Genomic DNA, 21,056 nt, shown 5'->3' on the forward strand with positions numbered 1-21,056 from the left:
CCTAGGGGTTGACCCCGGGTCTCCCCATGTGCTTTCTACCAGAGGCTCCAGGTAGGGCCATTCTCCCCGGCTGCAGTGTAGAGCACATTTTTTACATCTTGTCCTGCCCGGACTGGCCCAAGAGCTACTGCATGAACTATTTCTCGTTTAATCTGTTCAAAGGCTTGTCGTTGCTCAGGGCCCCATTTGAAATTATTCTTCTTCTGGGTCACTTGATAGAGAGGTCTTACGATCCTACTGTAATTTGGAATATGCATTCTCCAAAAACCCACAACGCCCAAGAAAGCTTGTGTCTCCTTTTTGCTAGTTGGTGGAGACGTGGCTGCTATTTTGTTGATCACATCCATTGGAATCTGACGACGACCATCTTGCCATTTGATTCCTAAGAACTGGATTTCTCGTGCGAGTCCCTTCACCTTACTTTGTTTTATGGCAAAACCAGCTTTCAGAAGGATTTGGACTGTTTTCTCTCCTTTCTCAAAAACTTCTTCCGATGTGTTGCCCCACACAATGATGTCATCAATGTATTGAAGGTGTTCTGGAGCTTGTCCCTGTTCCAGTACAGTCTGAATCAGTCCATGGCAAATGGTAGGACTGTGTTTCCACCCCTGGGGCAGTTGATTCCGGGTGTACTGGACGCCCCTCCATGTGAAAGCAAACTGTGGCCTGCATTCTGCTGCCAGAGGGATTGAGAAGAATGCATTAGCAATATCAATTGTGGCATACCACTTGGCTGCCTTTGACTCCAGTTCGTATTGAAGTTCTAGCATGTCTGGCACAGCAGCACTCAACGGTGGAGTGACTTCATTAAGGCCACGATAGTCTACTGTTAGTCTCTACTCTCCATTGGACTTCCGCACTAGCCATATGGGACTGTTAAAGGGTGAGTGGGTCTTACTGATGACTCCTTGGCTCCTCAGTTGGTGAATGAGTTTATGGATAGGGATCAGAGAGTCTCTGTTGGTGCGATATTGCTGCCGGTGCACTGTTGTGGTGGCGATTCACACCTGTTGTTCTTCGACCTTCAGCAACCCCACAACAGAAGGGTCCTTCGAGAGACCAGGCAAGGTAGACAGCTGTTTAGTCCTTTTTCTCCAAGGCAGCTACACCAAAAGCCCACTTGTACCCTTTTGGGTCCTTGAAATACCCTCTCCTGAGGTAGTCTATGCCAAGGATGCATGGAGCCTCTGGGCCAGTCACAATGGGGTGCTTCTGCCACTCATTGCCAGTTAGGCTCACTTCGGCCTCCAATACAGTTAGCTCTTGGGATCCCCCTGTCACTCCAGTAATGCTGATGGGTTCTGTCCCTATATAGTTTGATGGCATTAAGGTGCACTGTGCGCCGGTGTCCACTAAAGCTTTATACTCCTGTGGGTCGGACGTGCCAGGCCATCGGATCCACACAGTCCAGTAAGCCCGGTTATCCCTTTCCTCCACCCGGCTGGAGGCAGGGCCCCTCTAGTCCTGATCATGGAAGTCACAACTCACTTCCTGTAAATGTGAATCAGGAGTCCCTCTATTACACTTAGAAATAAAATCTGCGCTTCTACTCCTCTGTCTGGGCACTTGCTCACTGGAAACTGGAGCAGCAGCTTTCCGGGAAGAGCCTCCCTGAGTGACTGTTCTTCCTTGCAGTTCATGCACTCGTGCCTGTAGGGTCGAAGCAGGCTTGCCATCCCACCTCATCATGTCCTCTCCGTGGTCACGCAGGTAGAACCATAGGGTGGCCCGTGGTGTGTATCCCCTTCTTTGAGCCAAAGGACGCTTATTCCTAACAGCTGAGACACTACTCTGTCGAGGTGGGGAGTAGGACAGATCTTTGAGTTGCTGGACCTCTTGGGATCGTTTCTCCACAGCAGAGACAAGCAAGGAAGAGATATTTGTGTCGTAATCCCGGAGTCTATCAATCACCTCTGCCACCGTTGGCGTCTCGTCATCTTTCCAGGACATTACTGCCAATGAGTTTGCATGCGAAGATGGTGCGCTCCGTACAAACTTCCGCCACATGGGTCGTGCGCACTCGGCTTCATCTGGATCTTTGGATGACCATTGATCGTCCAGGTCACCATAAATCACCTCAAACACAGCTAATTCCCTTAGATACTGGATGCCTTTCTCCATAGTTGTCCATTTTCCTGGGCGATATGTAATATCTTCTTTAAAGGGATACCTTTCCTTCACTCCAGACAGGAGTCGCCTCCAGAGGCTGAGGGCTTGTGGTTTCTTTCCAATTGCTTTGTCAACGCCCCCTTCCCCAGAAAGGGATCCCAGTTGTTTGGCTTCTTTTCCCTCTAGTTCCAGGCTACTGGCCCCATTATCCCAGCATCGGAGCAGCCAGGTGACAATGTGTTCACCTGAAAAACGGCTATAATCTTTTCGCATATCTCACAACTCGCTTAAGGACAGGGATCGGGTGGTCTCTATTTCATTTATTACTTCTCCCTCCTCTCCCCGTAATGTCCCTGGTTCTTCATCATCCCGTTCTAAACGAGTTGATGTCCGCTTCCAATATTTCGTCTTGTGTATGGGGGCAACTGATACTGGTACGGGTTTATTTTCTGAGCTAGCTCCGGTACTTGTTGTGGGGGTTTGAGTGGCTGCAGTGCCTGTTGTCAGGGCTGGATTGTCTACAGTGCCAGTCACTTTGCATTTCAATCCAGAGACCTTCTCTTCCCCCTGGGGGCACTGAATACTGTTGAGCAGGGCTCGGTATGCATGGGCCAGACCCCAGCACGTTGCAGTTATCTGTGTCTCTCTGGAGTTCCCAGCGTAACAACATACTTTCTCCAAATATTCTACTAGTTTTTTAGGATTCTGCACTTGTTCGGGGGTGAAACTCCAAAACACTGGGGGTGCCCACTGCCCTAGGTATTTGCCCATGCTATCCCAAATGCCCTGCCACTCGTAACTATCAAGCCTCGGGGCAGATTTCTGGGTGATATTCTTAAGTTGCTTAGTCAAAACCAAAACAACATGCCCAAAAACTAACAATAAGTGCACCTTAACCACCCAAGGACGTTCAAGATACAAAAAGGTTGTTGTAACAAAGGCACAGACATCATAGAACAAAGTTGCAAAGGTACTATTCTATATTTCCTCCATATAAAATCTCTCAGAGGAGGAGGTATAATTGCTAATTGCCTCAACAAGGTGGTATCTGAAGTACAGTAACAGTTTCAGCAAAAACCCCAAATACCAGATAAAGCCGAAAACGAGTGTTTGTATAACAAATCTTGTAGGCAAAACATTACTAATCACAGCAGAACACAGCAGACTCAACAAACCAACACCGATCTTTAACACCAACTGCAAAAAGGACAACATGGTGCTGTGACCAGGAGCTGTTGTTATCTCCAACCCTTGAGCCCCACGTTGGGCGCCAAAAAGACTGTCGTGGTTTAGCCGGCAGCTCAGCCCCACACAGCCGCTCGCTCACTCCCCCACCGGTAGATGGGGGAGAGAATCAGAAGGGTAACGCTCGTGGGTTGGGATAAGAACAGTTTAATAATTAAAATTAAAAGAAACAACAACAGAAATGCAATGTAAAGGAGAACAACGAGAGGCGCAAAGCCCCAGGGAGGGGGGAAGGGAGGGGAGAGGGGGAACGAACCGCCGAAACAAACCGCACGCGCCGCAGCCGCTCGCCCCCCACCGACCCAACGCTGCGCCGCTTCCGCGCTGCCACTGCCCCCCCTCTATATACTGGTCATGGAGTCACGTGGTATGGAATGAACCTGCCATTGGCCAGTCGGGGTCAGCTGCCCCCACCATGGCCCTGCCCCTCCCAGCCCCCCCCCCGCCACGCGGCAGAGCGGGGGAAGCTGGAAAGGCAGCCGTCCCCCACGGTGAGGAGAATTAACCCCTTCTCAGCCAAAACCAGCACAATGACTTAATAGAAATAATAGAAATTCCAGGAAAACAACCCACTCCAGAGAATATAGAAGAATGAGAAAAATAAGAGAGAGAGTATTTTCAAGAGAAAAATACTTTAGCATATTAGTTCAAAATGCAAAAGCTGTGAATGTTTTTGTGGTTAACTTTGTCGCTTCAGGATCCAATCACATTGCAAGCTCAGTCACTAATATTTTAGTTCTTAATAATTGCATTCACTGAATGGACATTCTGATAATATTAGAGATAATAAAAATGCTGAACAATTTCTGTCAACTTTGATTATGTTATGAGTTAATTCCCTTTTCTATAACTTAAGCCTTTACTTAAAACTAGAAGATTGACATTAAAGATGGGTTGATTTTTCACCATCAAATCCTGCTTAATTTGAGATCAGGCCTGTGACAGGATGCCCTGGACAAAAATAGTAATAGTAGTACTCTGTGAGATTACTTTACTTTCCTGTGTAAATGAAATTAAAGTAGCATTGAGTTTAATAAGGCATTGTATCCAAAAGTTTTTTTTTCTTTAGAGTGAAAGAAAGAGATTAATGTTCTGTAACTTGCATAGGAAAATTTTCAGAAGTATGTATGTGTTCAGGGAATTTGGAAGAGTTCAACCACATAATGGTCTTACTAATACATTAAAAATTAAGAACAGCTGTAGGCTTAGATGAAGAGACTAGTGTTAAGCGAGAACAAGAAAGGCTAGTTCATTTGAACAGAAATTAATGCAGTTGAGAAGAGTACATACATATAGCTGCAGAGCCTCTCTGTATTTTCAAGTTACATGTGAAAAGTGTAGATTGAAGGTGTTTTACTCATCTAGCTCCACAGATGAAAGGTCTGAAGACATGACTGACAAGTGGTTTAGTGTAAGAGGATTTTGTTCATTTATCACTGGATTAGGGAACCAGCATGTGACTGGAGTACAGAAAAAAATCTGTCCAACCTAAAGGCTTGGTATGTCTTTCTGGTATCTTGCAGTCGTCAATTTGGGCTGAATATTGGCTAAATTAGAGGCGGTGCTGCTTTCTCTGAATTCCTTCCCTTGTCTCCTTTACAGTAATTGAGCAATACCACCTGACAGAAATTTCTAATTCTTTTACATTTGAAGGAGGATGCTTTTCCAGACAGTCTCTTTTGCACCTGAGTAACTCAAGGAAATCACAAGTTTCAGAGTGCGATTTGAGCCCAATTAATTTACTCTGCTTTCTCTTCGTTTTTTAGGATTTCCAGTGTGCTGATATGAGCAACACGTGTGAACTAAAATGCTCAAATTAAAATGGAATGATTACTTTTGATGTAGTAAATTCTTATTTGTTTTAGGCAGTATCTAGCTGTAGTATTTAAAGACAAACCACTGGAGATCTGGGATGTCAGAACCTGCACTCTGCTCAGAGAAATGTCTAAAAACTTCCCTACAGCAACTGCTTTGGTAAGGAATAAAATCTGTTACTGTTTATTAATATGTTGAAATAGTATTAAAGCTATGAACGATTTTGCAGCAAAATGTGACTGTATCTGTAGCATACAGGTAAGTGATTTCACTCTTCCATTTTCACTTGTCATCAAATAGGGGCAAGAAAAAAAGATGTACTAGTGGAAGAATTGGGTGTGCTCCTTGGGTGGTGGAGGGACGTATCACAGAAATCAGTTTTCATTGAAATCATTATAATTAACAGAAAAATCCCCAACAAATTCAGGGAGTGAACATTTGTCTTTTCCATTTTTCCTGCACAATTTTTCACAGGAGTGGTCACCTTCTCATAACTTAAAAAGCCTGAGGAAGAAGCAGTTAGCAGCCCGTGAAGCCATGGCCCGGCAGACGGTTGCATCAGATACTGAAGTTAGCAGCGTAGAATCTTCCATGATCAGGTATTTCTCATTCTGATTTCGTCCTTTTTAGCATCAGTTGTTTTTCCACTGTGTGCCATTGTTCTATAGAAGAGAATATTTTGGAACTGATTCTTGAGTACATACCAGGCAAAGTAACTTTATGGACCTCCCGTTAGCTTTTAGGTGTGGAACACTGATTTACTGCTGAAGAGTGTACCTGTTTCCCTCAGGTGTGTCTGTGGCACTCCATTAGTTGCGTGGTTCTTGAAGTAAAACTCATATTGCACCCAAACATTTCCACAAGTGTATAAATGACAACTGTTGCTTCTGGATAAATTGTTTTGAAGGATATATGCAGTTTTGCGCTGCCTCTGTGCATTAGTTAGGGAGAATTTGCCTTGCAATTCTTATTTCAAGAAAGAAATACTTGTGTCTCATTCTGTTTCCTTTAAAGCTTGTTACAGGAAGCTGAAAGTAAATCGGAGCTGAGCCAGAACATTTCTGCCAGAGAGCACTTTGTGTTTACAGCTGCTGATGGGCAGGTTTATCATCTCACAGTAGAAGGAAACTTGGTAAAAGACAGCTCAAGAATTCCTCCTGATGTGAGTTCCAGTTTTCTATATCATTGATGCTTTAATTCTTTTCTTAGGTGTGATTGCCAGAAAAAAAAATAAGGAATATGCATTGTAGTGGCAACTGGTCCTTAATGTAGTAGTTTGAAATGTGAAAGAAAAATTCTAATTTCAAAAACAGTAGCAATCCTGTTTTCACAATCTTAGTTTTTCTGTTGAAAATGCTGTTGAAAGAAATGTTTGTGGAGTGTTTTGTTGGTTTGGGGGGTTTTTTGTTTTGTTTTTCTCACAAGTTAGAATTTTCATAGGCCCTGACTTGCTTTCTTGCTTTCTGGATAAATTATGTGACGTATTTCTAAGAATTTTAGTAAAGCATATATAAAAAGCTTGAATAACAAAGAGGATGTTATTGAAACATGACTATGCTCTGTTAATGGATTTTATCTTGCGTCATAAGGAGGACTTGTGTGGGCCAGAGCACCCTTTTGTGAGTTCTAAGTTTGACTTTTTTTTTCCAGTTACTCTGAAGAGGGGTCTTTCTTTTTTCAGTTGTTCTTGAAGGCTTTGATAAATCGAACTTACAAATAGGAATTATTTTATTTTTGTCTTCTACTTTAGTATATGCTAGTATTTTGTTTAATGAGGTCTGCCATGTTGCCTTTTCTGTGCAACAAGACACAGAGAAGTGATTTGCATTGCTTTAAACCCAAAATTTCTTACAAGGCAACATCTTCTGAAGCATATTGAAGCAAATATGACCGACTTGATAAATGTTTATATTCAATAGAATTGTTTCTGTTTTGACTGAGTACAATTTGGTCTATCATGTCATACAATATTTTTAAAAAATGAAATACTAATGTTGAAGTGTTTTTTCCTGTGTTTGGCTTTATCAATCATAAGATTTTATTCTGCTTCTTAAATACTTCCAGGGAAGTATGGGTAGCATTACGTGTATTGCCTGGAAAGGGGATATCCTGGTTCTTGGAGATATTGATGGAAACTTAAACTTCTGGGATTTGAAAGCTAGAGTATCCAGGTATGAATGCAAATTAAGTCTGATAAACATGAGAGAATGAGTGTTAGAATGGTTTTTCCCCCTTCATTTTTGTTCTTCACTGTAGCAGGTCATCTGTGGTGTTTGAGGGGAAAAATGCAAGTATTTTGAAATGGAATTTCAGAAGATGCCTACTGTGTTAGAATTCTCTACATTTCGTCTTTTTGTTTTCAGATGGAGTAACATTTTATCAAAGTTTTTAAATCAGCTAGTTATGTTAAATCTGCACTGGCTTCTGATAAAATGTTAAGTATCGTAGTATTTATTTCAAGCATCTAATCCTTTTAGTTTTCATGATAATTTGGATAGCTATTTGTGTGTGTGTATACGTGTGTGTGTGTGTGTGTCTGTATGTATATATTCTCCTCAGTCTGTACAGTATGATCTGCAACATTCATGGAAAGGATTTAACTAACCACAATATTAAGTATGGAATGATTGATATTAATCTTGTGCTTTTCTTCTCTTAGGGGGATTCCTACACACCGAAGCTGGGTGAAAAAGATACGTTTTGCCCCAGGGAAAGGAAATCAAAAACTTCTTGCAATGTACAATGATGGAGCAGAAATTTGGGATGCAAAAGAGGTAAACGTTTGTTGTTTTGATATGTGCTTCTTTGCAAAATACACATATTGCTCTTAAAAATCAGGATGAGTCAGACATTAAGTTTTACTTAGTCATGATTGCTTACTGACAGTTGTATAATGAAGTTGTATGGCTTTTCTCAGAAGCCATACAGGTCCTTTTTTCAGGTCCTATAAAGCATTTTAAAGCTGTATTCAATGGAAAGTACCTCTCTTAAGGTAGCTTAGACTCCCTACCTTAAGCTGACAATGTCTCTGAGATACTGTTTGTCATTCTCCTGTAACGTTTTTTGAGGCAGATGCTGAAAATGTAAGGGAGGGCCCTCAATCTTAGCATTTAGTCTGTGGACAAGAGAGTGTTTTACTACAGGTTTCTTAACTTCTCTGCCTATTCAAAGGTATGTATTCTTCAGTGCATGGATTTGACTTGTTAGGGTATACCAGAAAGCTAGAAACTTGCTAATTAATGTTGTCTGGCTTCTCATCTTACTCAAAAATTCTGTTGTAATGTTCAGAAGTCTTCTGGGGTTTGCTTTGTAAGTCTTTCAGGGGACTATGGGACCATGGGGAAGGAAAGATAATTGTACTGCTTTAACGTAGCCCCTGGAGTAAGGTCAAATCATGAGGGTATGAAACAGGAATTTAAATTTTTTTCCACTCACTTTGTAGTGAGCACAATGTCTGAAATCAGACACTTAATTTGAGGAATATTAATCTCCCTTGATGATAGGAGTTGGACAGCAGATATGACCGACAACTGTGAATGGTGTAGGCAGAGGAGAGTATTATCCCATGAGTCTCTCCTTGAAGAACATTTGAATAGTTTTGATGCCATGGGGTACTCCTCCTGTAGCTGTTCTCTCTCTTTTTCTGGGACAAGGGAAAGAGTTTCCTACATGAAAGCATTTAAAATTAATTCACATTTTCAGCTGAAAATCTTTCAGAATATCTGAAAAAGTAATTTATAGTCTTAGTCCTATTATCTATATAATCCTTTCCTTGGAACTTCACCTTTGCCTACAACCAGTTATCAGATATTTCCACATTTTTCCTCTAATTCTCTCAGTGCTAAGAGTGACCATGCTCTAGAGCTGGTGTGCCTTACATCTCTCTAACTGCATGCTTTGCTCTACAACAAGTGGAAAGAAACAGCAGAATGTCGATTGCGGCAGCGGTTTTGTCCATTTTTCCTTATATTAATAATTGTAATGTTCTGTGATGCTACGGAAGGGTTACAAAATGTCTAACTACTGACCTGTGGTTAAAAGTGCAGTTTAGAAGGTTTTGTTTATCTGTGTATTGTTTGTGGACAATAAATCATTGTATTCCCATAATGTTATGTTAATAGTACATCTAAATGTATTTCTAGACAAGTTCAGTATTTATCAAGAAAGTATATGTTTATGAAGTGCATGAGTTAGTTAATGAGAACTACACTTCCGCCTTGATGCACGTATGCTAGATCAGGGACTGGAATTAAAGAGAGAATGTAAATTTTCACCAGTCTACCATGGAAATTTTATGTCAGAAAGCAGCTGCACAGCTGTGCTCAAAAGGATGTTTTCTCAGTGCTCAGTTGGGAAAAAGAATTGTTTCAGGGCAACCATGTGCCCTACTCCAAAGTTTCTAAATTCCCTGTTCTCCAGAGGAGACCATCATTAACATGATTTATGACTACTTCACCTTTTATTGCAAATTTTGTGGTATGCCTCTTGGGCGTGTGACAGAGTGTTACACTACGTGATGGAGAGCCTATTAAAAATGAAAAATAACTCAAATTTTCAAGGTACAAATGGTGAGCAGTTTAAGAAGTGGAAGAAACATCAATTTTCGAATCCTGGATGTGGACTGGTGCACATCAGATAAAGTGGTCTTGGCATCAGATGATGGGTGCATTAGAGTTCTAGACTTGTCCATGAAGCCATCGTGCTTTAGAATGGATGAACAAGACCTAATAGGTATGTTGATTTCTTCTTTGCTGTTGGCTGCTAGATATTCCATTTAGAAAGTGGCCCGTAAAAAGTTCAGGTCTTCTGTTAGAATTGTTGTATGTAGAGGATTAGGTGTCTCTGTAGTGGTTTTCATAGATGCTGGTAAACTTTTTTTGGCATAGTGCATTTCATACAAGTTTAATCTCCTAAATAAACGCAACTTTTTAATATCTTAATTGGAATATAAATTAAGAATATAAGAGCTTTTTGTAGAGATGCATAGCAAGTTGACCTAAAAAGCATTGGTGTATCAATTGGGTATCAGTACCTACACCGCTGCTATTCAATACATAATTTTGAAACATTTGTTAATGTGTGAAAATGTCTTTTCAGATATTTCCAGGTATCAAAGGGAGTTTATAGACCGATTCATTGCTTTTCAAAGTAGATTTCTGCACTAGCTCTAAAATAGCACTGTTAGTGCTGTTTGGCTTTTTTTGCCTTATGTTTAAGAAGGTAGTTTAAATATTTATTTAAATAGTTAACTAAGCTACATTTTTCTATTTTTTTATTACTGGTGTGCCAAATAACTGCTTTTGTTTTGGTCTTTTTGGTCAATCCTACCTTTACTCATACAATTTCCTTAAAATATGTGGATTCTGACTAAGACACACATAACAAGCAAAATTGTGGTGTCAGGAGCTGTGGTGTGGGATGTTTGAGGAAACACATAATTTATCACAGCTATTTTTACTATCAAATGAATGTCTGTAATATTAAGCTATAAAAACTAATGTTCTAAAACCAAACACACTGAAATTAGGCTATGCCAGGGTTAAGCTTGCAGAGATTTAGCTGTCCTTCTGCCTCCACACTGTGATAATCTTTGAATTACAAAATCACACTTAAAAGATTCCTACATCATTCAGTGCATATGAAGTACAGGGAATTGCTGGATATTTAATAATGTAGCTTGTTGTTACTTGTTTTACTCCTCTGAGTCTCTGGGTAGCATTTACTGCATATCATCCAAACCTTGTACTGAATACAGACATACTGACTTTTAAATTTGTATGGCAACAGATAGTACTATAATTTTCATCTTATATCTTTGCTAATATAGACATGTTAAACTTCACAACATCCTTTTGGCATGATGGGTATTATATTGTTATATTGTGGAAACTACAATTGCAAAGGAAAACTAAAACACACATTATGGTACATTTTGGTGTAGCTGTACTTATTTTCCACCATGTTCTTGTAGTAACAACACTCATCATATGCATCTTTAATTAATGCCTGTATGATATATTCCAGGAGTCTGTGGCTAACTTCAGTGTGGAATGCCCCAAAACTCCCATTTGAGCATGGTTGATAACCCTCTACCTACTATGAAATGTTTTTGCTTGAGTGTAAAGATAAGCTTTGTTATCCAGTAACCTATGCCGTGTATATGAAAAGCCTGTGATTTACCGGTTTTTTTTCTGGTGCTTGCCAACAAGGTTACTGAACACGGTGTTACCGCACATTAGCCACTCAGCAATTAATTTTTTTCCTTTTGTTTCAGAACCTGCATGGTGTCCCTATCTGCTTGTTCCAAGGGCTTCACTAGCTTTAAAAGCATTCTTGTTGCATCAGCCATGGAATGATAAATATTCTCTAGATATTATAAACATGTAAGGAGAAATATATATCTATATAAAATATTATTTTCAAAAAATCTATATCTTTTGGTAGTCTTTCTGTGCAAATAACTGTTAGACATATGTTTCCTCACTCTTTGGGACAGTCAAAAAGATCATAGCTTCATTATTTGTTACTAAAGATAATAAATAGAAAAGGCTTTAAGGTCAAGTATTTTGTTTCTTTTGACTTTCAGTAGCCCTTGGCTATTGAAAAACTGCTGTCTACTTTAAGATATTGGCAACATTTTGATGTCATTTGCAGGCTATATTTACAGGTTATGTTATTTCAGATGAAACTGTGTGTTCTCTTTGTTCAAGGAGTTAATGTAAGAGTAGTCAGGGTTGGTTCCTAAAGTGTAAATGAAAGTGATATTCTAACTGGTCATCTAACAGGTATGTTTTTGATTTTAGTGAGCCATACTTCATGTCACAGTAGGAGCACATTTTTGTGTCCTTTGTTGTATTTGTGTACTGTTGTTGGTCACATAATCATGGGCTAGGCATTGTCATTCCCGTTAATTTCAGGGTTAATGAATAAAAGAAAAGTGGGAAAAGAGATTGGTGGCACTGACTCTTGGTTTTGCTTTCTCTCAACTCATCTTTTATTACTATTTTGAAACTAGTAACTAGACAAAGAACCTTGCACGAATGGCTTACCAAAAGAATGTGAAAGATTGTTTCCATATATGTTCTTGTGGTTTTCTACTACCAGTAATACTCTTCCATTTCAGATAATTCTGTCATCTTGGTAATATAGGAAACCTTTTTTTTTTTAACCCAGTGATTATCCGGAGAATGAAAACATTAAAAACCTTCTTCAAGAGCAGTTGAATTCATTGTCCAAGTAAGAATTTTTCTGTTAGTATTTGAGTAAGCTGGTGAATTCAGAGAAGGCAAAAAAAAAAGACATTTGTGGCAATTCACAACTTAATGAAGAAAGAATGCTTTTTGCCGCTCTAAAGATAAGCTTGAGTAATGACAGCTTTTATTTTAAAGTTAATTTTTAGGTAACTCCTGAAGTTGTTTCTTTATTCACTTTATTGAAGATTTTAGGTTTTTATTTCTATTATTTCTAATTAAAAGTAAGCCATAATGCTATCTCAAAATATTTTTTAAATAACAAAGCTTCTCAAAGTAGTTGGTTAATTATTGACTGAACAGTCAAAATGTACTGTTCTCAATATATAAAGTGATGGAAGTCAGTATTGAATTTTTAACATTGACTGAATCATAGTAGTGACTGACAACAAGAGTTTTAAAGATACTGATTAGGGTTAGTGTATGATTTGTAACTGACCAGTGAGCATTCGTAGTTTTCTAGGCAATACTTTTCAGTGATGTATGGTTCTTTGATGTTGGTCCAGACTGTATTGGACACTCCTACTTAAATATTCCAATGCCTGTTAAGGTACTTAAGCTCTCAGGAAGAAAAGGCAAACAATTCTAAAAAATCTTTCATGGAAGATGTATTTCCAGAGTAATGTTAATACACATAGCTCTGCTTACATAGACAGGTTTTGACATTCCATTTAAACTATGACAGTAATATTTGAAGCTGGTAAACAGAAGATTTTCCCTTTCTTTTTGTCGTTTCACTTACTAGGATGGAAAACATAACTTCTTATATTTCTATCCACTCTGAAACATCTGTAAAAAACCAAAATTTATGTGTGTGGGTCTCCTATGCTATGGCACTACATAGTTGCAAAATTATTTGTAATTGATCTTGTAATTTGTAGAATCACTGCAGACTGATTTATAGCTTTGTATACACCCTTGTGGTTGTTCCCTTCATTACACGAGTGAGGGTTTCCTGACAGGCTCACTATTTGTATTTAAACTGGTAGAGTGACTTGCTCCTTGAGATCAATTATATTTCAAATTATGTATACTTCCTGTTGTAATTGTTTTGACAGATGCATTTTTTTACCTCATAAAATAAATTGTGGTTGGTTTTTTTTTTTTCAATTTGTTGGTGATATATCCTATTTGTGTTCAAAACCAGACAGACTTGCACGGCATTTATGGCTTTCTCATTTTGCAGTGACATAAAGAAGCTTTTGCTTGATCCAGATTTTACTCTGTTGCAAAGATGTCTCCTCGTTGCCAGGTAGTAGAGATTCAGATAACTATATAAAATGTTTCCTAATAAAATCTTGATCCTATTAATGCATATGAATGTGCTGAAATTTAAGTACTCAGCTAATTCTCATTTAACTCTCTCAGTTAAAGGGGACACATAGGAACGCCATTCCTGAAGTACTTTGTTATCCACATCAGAGTGTTTTCAGGACTGAGGATGGAAATATTACCATACTGAGACATTTAGTTTTAGTTGCTTGCTGGGTGTAGACTTTCCTTCAGTCTTGGTGTTACTTTTGTAAATGCAGTTCTGCTAACTCCATTGCATTTAGTTGTACAATGCTGAAAAATGTAACTCAGAACTTCACAACACACAACAGATTATATGGAAACAGGGGAAGGCCTCCTTTTTATTTCAAATGTATTTGTTCTGTGTTGTTCTTCTACCTAAACTGTAGCTAATTTTAGTCTGTCTATATTCAGAGATGTTTTCCAGACTTAGTAACTTTCTTTCAGTTGAAAGAGGATTTTGGCGATTAAGTGTAAAATAACAATAAAATATCAACTTCCACATATTTATATGCTGACCCTTCACTGTGTTTAATTGCTATTGTAACAGTCTTCTGGCCAACCTCTTACTTACCTAGCTTGCTGAATGACATTCCTTAATCTTTCCTTGTAGTTTGTCCCATTGATAATTCAAAGTACTTGTGGTGCCCACAATAACACACAGTCTTTGTTAGAAAATATTTTAAATGCGTGATATTTTTGTGACATATGAAAAATTACAAACATATTTCACCTCCTGATTTGTGTCTTCTCAGACTGTATGGGGATGAATCTGAACTGCATTTCTGGACTATTGCTGCCCACTATTTGCACAGCTTATCCCAGCAAAAGCCTGCAAAACCTACAGACACAGCTATCCTTCAAGAGCAGTTGGTTAATCCATTGGATATATGCTATGACATACTGTGTGAAAATTATTACTTTCAGGTATTTCAAATAATTCAAAAATATATTTAATAAGAATATGATCAGAACATTAAAAGCTCAACACTGAAACCTTCTTATCTTAGAGCTTTTCACCATACCTCACTTTTACTAGTAACATACAACTCTGGATTAAATGACTCCCTGTTATTTAAAAATTATTTAAAACTGCCAAAATACTTCCTTTTTCTTTTAAATGCTTGTATTTCTTACGGGAATCTTCTGTTTACAGTATTTTTCCTTCTTCATGCAGAAATTCCAACTTGAAAGGTTAAGTCTCCAGGAGGTGAAGAGATCAACATATGATCATACCAGGAAATGTGCTGATCAGCTTCTTCTTTTGGGCCAGGTTTGTGGGTAATATTTTAATTTTTTGTTCTTCATTGTCCATTTTATGTACTTGCATGAGTTAGACAAACCTTTAATTGAATAGGATTTGTTTTTTCATACTTTTATTCACCCAGTGGATAGTTTTTGCTGTCTTAACATGTTCTTACACTGCAGACTCAGTGTAATGACACAGTATATGGTAATGTTTGGTATTATCTGCTTCAGAATGTATAATAAACCCTATAAAAATGTTTCTTTCCATATGGTGACTAGAAAGGAAAAATTACATTTTGAGTTTCCCAGAAATAACTTAGGAACAACATCTTTGGGATAGCTAACTCTTAACTTTACTAGTACTCTCATTTTAGGTAACAAAGGACATGTCTAAACTTTTGGCAGATCTGTACTGAGCAGTGTAACACTACCGAGCTGCTTACTGATGCCCTGATAAGAATATTACTGCATTTGTACAGTATATGTCATGAGCTGTTCCCGACAGATGCAGTTGTGCTGCGTGCATTTCCAAAAACAGCTTTGGGGTTCTAGCTCAACCTTAAATGTTTTCTGTGCCACTGTGCATTTGAGCACATCAAAAAACGTTACCAGTAGAAGATCCCAGAAATATTTAGTCTGTAGACAGTCGGTTTAAAATGCTAATTTGTAGAAGTTCAAAAATACCAGTTTATTGAATCACTGTATTTTAATGTATGCAGTGTGGCTTTTCATTATTTCTGTAACTGTAATTGTAATAAGCCCCACAGGTTAGGTGCTTAGCTGTAGCTAACATTTTAAATTACTGAATTCTACCTTTGTTTTAAAATATCAGGCATTTAATCAGTCCTTGAGATCCTGGCTAGTTTCTGCATCTTTATGATTTTATTTCTTCTCTGATTATTTCAAATGCTTCTCTTTTATAACTCTGCAAAAGATTATGTAAACAAGGAAATAAACGTTCTGAATTAAACTTTTCTTTGGCTTCTTCTAGAAATTTTAGGCTTTGATTAAACGTGTTCGTGGTGGATTTTTAAATGCTATCCTTACTAAGGACACTTTATGGAAATAGAATCTTAATTATTACTATACTGGTAGATATTTTTGTAGTCTGCTTTAGAATAACTTTCATTGTTATTTGTTACGTGTCTTAAAAAGGGTAGAAATATAAATACTTTTGTTTAAAAGTGAATATGCTGTGGTCAAATTTGGATTTTTTTTTTCCCTTGCCAGACTGACAGAGCAGTACAACTATTGTTAGAAACAAGTTCAGAGAATGCACATTATTACTGCGATTCACTCAAAGCTTGCTTGGTCACAACTGTCACCTCATCAGGTCCATCTCAAAGTACCATTAAACTGGTAGCAACCAACATGATAGCCAATGGAAAGCTTGCAGGTGAAATGTTATTTCAGTTTTATAGCTTATAAACTAGTAATTCTCATCTGGTTAAGGCTGCTGGAGGTGGGAGAGCAGAAAAATGTATAGATCTTGTATGTTATGTATGTTGACACCATCTACAGTAGTTAACGCAAAAATAATCAGTAACTCAGCTGTAAAGCTTCGCTTGTTTTGATGAATTTTCATTGGAAAATGTATTTCTGGACTAATTCTTGTAGCAATTGTTTGTACTAAAAGAGGCCGAGCACATAAAGCTACATATTTTCCACTTTCCTAATTAAAGAATTGATTTTAAAATGGTTTCTTATTGGTGAAGTTGAAATATGGACTTAGTATCCTTTCCAGTTCAGAACTTGTTTCAAAAAGTGTTTTCTTACATGAATAGGTTCATTTTGCTTAAGGCAAGAGATGCTGACAATACGGTGATTGACTGAAATATTCAGAGAGGTGCAGAGAAAGTACAAATGTCTGTACTTGCCCAGAAAAAGTACTTTCCGCTCTGTGGACAATTAAGACTTCATTGTTAATAATTACACTATGGACAACATTAAATTAAAATAAAGGATTATTTATGAAATGTTTATTTGATGTGCAAAGATTATTATAAGTCCAGTGAATTCCTTGTCATTTGGATTTAGGACAAAGATAGAAGGACCTCACAAAACTCTCCTTTAAGTTCTGTAGCCCAGGAAGAAGGTATGATAACCTATGCCCAGGTTATATGGAGAGCCAGGTGGTAGAAATTAGGGTTTTTCAATGTCTTTATATGCTAAGAAGGATATAAGAGAGAGATCCTTTTTCTGGGGATGAATGATCTGCTCACACTTCCACAGCAGCTCTTTTTTCCCTTAACTTAAGATATTGTGGTTTTCATTTTCCAGAGGGTGTGCAGTTACTGTGTCTGATTGATAAGGCTGCTGATGCCTGTCGCTATTTGCAAACTTACAGCGAATGGAATCGTGCAGCATGGCTTGCAAAGGTAGGTAATTTCTCCATTTTCAGTTTGCTAACTTAAATGACCTACTTAGTATATGTAGCTATGAAAGCTGATGAGGGTTAAAAACCTGAAACATCAGTTTGAAATATCCTCATCAGTTCTATGTGTTAAGCTATAACAAGCCAATCCATTCCATCAGTGTTGAAAGGTCCTTCTTAAGCATTTCGACTACAAAGTTCTGCCCTGATCATCCAAACGACAGGATTGGGGCCAAAAAATTAATAGAATACTCAATTTTCTAATTTTTGAGCAGTGATTTGTGAAGTTGCATATAGCTGCCACAGCAATACAGAGTTCATAATAAAATACAAAAAACTACTGCTGGACGTGGATAAGTAATTAGGCGATTAAGTGACTTTGTGCTGAGGTCTGTGTAGCTTGTGTGCTGATTTTAAAGTTAGCACCAACCACAGAAATTTGCACCAACTTCTGTTTTGGTACGCAGGTATTATTACAGTAAAAGTACCTAGCCACAGCATTAATTCTTCATATTATAATGGACAGGAGTCAGTAAGGATGATCTTTCAGTGTCTCCAAGTAAAGTTTCCTGCAGAAAGTATGGTAAAAGTCATACTCAGATTTCCTAAATGGATGATTCCCACTCTTTTTCCCTTAAGTTTTCAGCAAAGGATAAAGATTTCTAACTTCTTGATACTTGAGGTTTTAGTAAAGCCTTGTGGTAACAATAACGTTAACCACATGTAAATGTGGAGTGACCAGAGTGGAGGGTTTTTTAGATCTGTGTATTTCTTCTTTTTGTTACATTGTATTTGTTCAAGGGATTAGTGTACTTTTTGTAATAAAATCGGTAATTTCAGATGCTTTTACTTCTGCCCAAAGTTTCTTGCTGAAAAAAATGAAGCAGAAGCAGAATGCTGTCTTTAGTTAGTAGCTGAGGATTCATAACTGGCTTTCCCATCTCTTAAAGGTTCGTTTGAACTCAGAGGAGTGTGCTGATGTGTTAAAGCGTTGGGTAGATCACCTTTGCTCTCCACAAGTCAACCAGAAGTCCAAAGCCATTCTTGTCCTCTTGTCACTTGGATGCTTTACAAGAGTTGCAGAGATGTTGCACAGGTAAAGCTGTAACAGCACAATCTCTGTTTTCTCTTGTCCAAAACTGATGGTTAAGCATTTGTGATGCAGAAGTCAAGGGGGAGGGAGGAGGACTCCAGTTGGTTTCTGACATTTGTTTCTGTTTTAGCAGGTTGTTCTTTAATTAACTTTAACCTCAGCAGCACATCATTTTTGTCTGCTGGGACAGATGTTTCTGTTGCAATTTCAGGAAATATTTTGGGACTTAAATTTACTGCAGGCCTTAAGATTGCACACGTTGGCCGAGCAGTAGCAATTTATAGTACCTGTGTTTATTTCTGAGTAAGTTGAGCCTTGATCTTTCAAAAATTTTGCATCAAATGTCAGTTCCTTGAGTGCAAGAAGGAAGGGGGGATGTAAGTAGTTTGAGGAGAAGGCAGTGCCAGACTAATGGGTGCAAGAGGAGCGTGAGGCAGTACGTGGGAACAGTACAACTGGTTCCTACATGCTGCCTTGGAGCAGGGTAGCAGCATTTGCTGCCATGAGGAAAGCACCCAGCTCTGTCGTAATACAGTGAACACTCAAGGCCTATGAAGCATGAAGGTGCAGAGAGCAAGGTAGAGCAACATTGGAAACTGAGAGCAGCGTGTGATGTGAACATGTGAGTGTGTCGTAATGGCAGCTAAATGGTGCTACTGTTTTACCTTGGCGATGTTCAGAAACCTTGTTCAGCCCTTAGCGCAGAGGAGAATTGCCACTACAGACCTAGGTACACAATTTTACAAAGCCTGTGTGCAAGTGTTTTGATGCAATGTCCTGGAATGCTTTTCTCTTTTGCTGTCCTGACAAATTCTCTTTTTTTTTTTTTTCTCCATTTAACAGTATGAGGTACTTTGATAGAGCAGCTTTATTTGTTGAAGCTTGTCTGAATTATGGGGCATTTGAAGTTAATGATGATACAAATATCCTTTTTCTGAAATCCTGTTTTGCATCTGTGTACTCATGCACAGTGAGTATGTGAGCCAATGTTAGATGAACTAGTCTGCACAGGAACAGGAGTTCCTATTTTTATTTTCCAGGTTGTGTAGTTTGAAGGAGTTAGGAGGAAACAAGTGAAAAGGAGTTGTTTGCATAAATCCGTAACTACCTCCTGATGCTTTGTGAAGCCAGTGGAACTGGAAAACAAAGTAAAAGTGGAAAAAAATGAACATAGGAGAGGAAAGAACGATGATAAAATGTTCTTTGCAGAACTTGGAAATTCTTACTGCAGACTGTAGTGAAATCAGTGGTTCAGTTATCTTTAAAACACTGTATCTCAGGAAAAACAACCTGCACTGAACCCCTCTATACACCAGCATACTGGCTTAGTGATTGAAGTCCTTTATGAAGGAGTTGGTTTTGAGACAGTGAAAACAAAGAAAATGAAAGGTCAGGATCAGATGAACTGAAATGTAATAAGTATTTCAAAAGGTATCTGAAGAATCTGCACATCTAACCTGGTGTTCTGGGAACTGTGAACAGTTCTAACGTCTATTATATGTAATAAATCATTATGCATATGTAAATAATACCTGATTGTGTTTTATGGAGTCATTACTGATGTTAGCTTGTAAATAAAAAAAAACACTAATAAGTCATGTAGATAACTCCAGATCTAAATAACAAACAAATCTTGTAGTATGACCCTACAATTTCTTAATTTCTTTTGCAAGTTATGACATGGTGTTATGGTAGGTACTTATGCATGTCTGAAATGTATCTGTTTTAGTTTATACCACTCTGCATATTGCCTGAGGAATGTTAAGAAAGAAAGATTCTGAGTTTTTTCATTTTCCTATTCATTTGTGTTTTCCTTCCTTAATGCTTCATTTACATAAATTGATCCATGCTGTATATGCAGATTATGCCAGAAGCTTGAAGCTCCTGGGCTTTAAACAGGGAGCTATTCTCTTTGCCTCAAAAGCAGGAGAAACTGGTAAAGAGTTACTCGTGGAGCTCAAACAGACTAAAGAGGAAGTGACACAAGAGTAAGAAAGTTATGGGGAGATTTGAGTTGTCTGTCAGACTGAGATTCCACTGGGTGAAAATGCATTTTTCTCTTGAATCACTGTAATAGCTGATATGTGTGATTTGAGCAAATACTGTTAAATATGTGTGGAGGCAAGATTAAGAACCATTTTGTGTTTGTTTTTATGTTAAAACTGTCTTCACTTTCACAAGAGGGGAAAGAAACCTATGGTAAAATTGTACAAGAATATTTCCAACTTTTTCACCTGAAGCAGATCTCAAATTTAAAAATGTGCTGAAAGAGTTCTATACCTGTGTAAAAATCTTCTCCATTTACTTCTGAAAATCAAACTTTATAGTTCTTCACTACTGTTGTATTTATATGTATAAATGATTTAGTCTGTACTATAAAAATATAAATATATTTAAATAATAAATATAGATCACAAAACACACCATTCTTTCCTGGACCATCATGTTTTCTCAGTTCAATGTCTCTGTTTAAAATTACCATTTAAATCGGTTCACTATATTGTCATTTTCCTGTGTGGAATGGAATCTTTACCAGGTTTACTTATAAAAGTCTCCAAACATTCCAAAATCCATGAAATATCCTTTTTTTTCAATCAAGGTATTGTTATATTCCGTGTTATTCTTAAGT

General features: G+C 38.1%; 1 protein-coding gene across 5 annotated transcripts in view; it reads left to right on the top strand.

Annotated features, from left to right (window-relative positions):
* WDR11 (WD repeat domain 11) overlaps positions 1-20,558 on the top strand; it is a 52,013-nt gene extending 31,455 nt beyond the window's left edge. For 4 of the 5 annotated variants that reach the window (XM_075107386.1, XM_075107383.1, XM_075107384.1 and 1 more), the window contains exons 14-29: positions 5,220-5,328; positions 5,644-5,768; positions 6,184-6,331; positions 7,234-7,340; positions 7,829-7,943; positions 9,729-9,900; positions 11,444-11,552; positions 12,343-12,405; positions 13,606-13,671; positions 14,468-14,639; positions 14,890-14,985; positions 16,191-16,356; positions 17,241-17,338; positions 18,285-18,430; positions 19,271-19,350; positions 20,262-20,558. In XM_075107386.1, coding sequence (XP_074963487.1) covers positions 5,220-5,328; positions 5,644-5,768; positions 6,184-6,331; positions 7,234-7,340; positions 7,829-7,943; positions 9,729-9,900; positions 11,444-11,552; positions 12,343-12,405; positions 13,606-13,671; positions 14,468-14,639; positions 14,890-14,985; positions 16,191-16,356; positions 17,241-17,338; positions 18,285-18,430; positions 19,271-19,350; positions 20,262-20,419 — 1,930 coding nt within the window. In that variant the 3' untranslated portion in view covers positions 20,420-20,558. Of the gene's footprint in view, positions 1-5,219; positions 5,329-5,643; positions 5,769-6,183; positions 6,332-7,233; positions 7,341-7,828; positions 7,944-9,728; positions 9,901-11,443; positions 11,553-12,342; positions 12,406-13,605; positions 13,672-14,467; positions 14,640-14,889; positions 14,994-16,190; positions 16,357-17,240; positions 17,339-18,284; positions 18,431-19,270; positions 19,351-20,261 lie in introns of those variants that run through there. The other variant, XR_012662807.1, reaches the window with a different exon arrangement.
* Positions 20,559-21,056: the final 498 nt, after the last annotated feature.

The sequence above is a fragment of the Phalacrocorax aristotelis genome, chromosome 12, assembly GCF_949628215.1.
Source record: "Phalacrocorax aristotelis chromosome 12, bGulAri2.1, whole genome shotgun sequence".
In the NCBI taxonomy this organism is placed as follows: domain Eukaryota; kingdom Metazoa; phylum Chordata; class Aves; order Suliformes; family Phalacrocoracidae; genus Phalacrocorax; species Phalacrocorax aristotelis.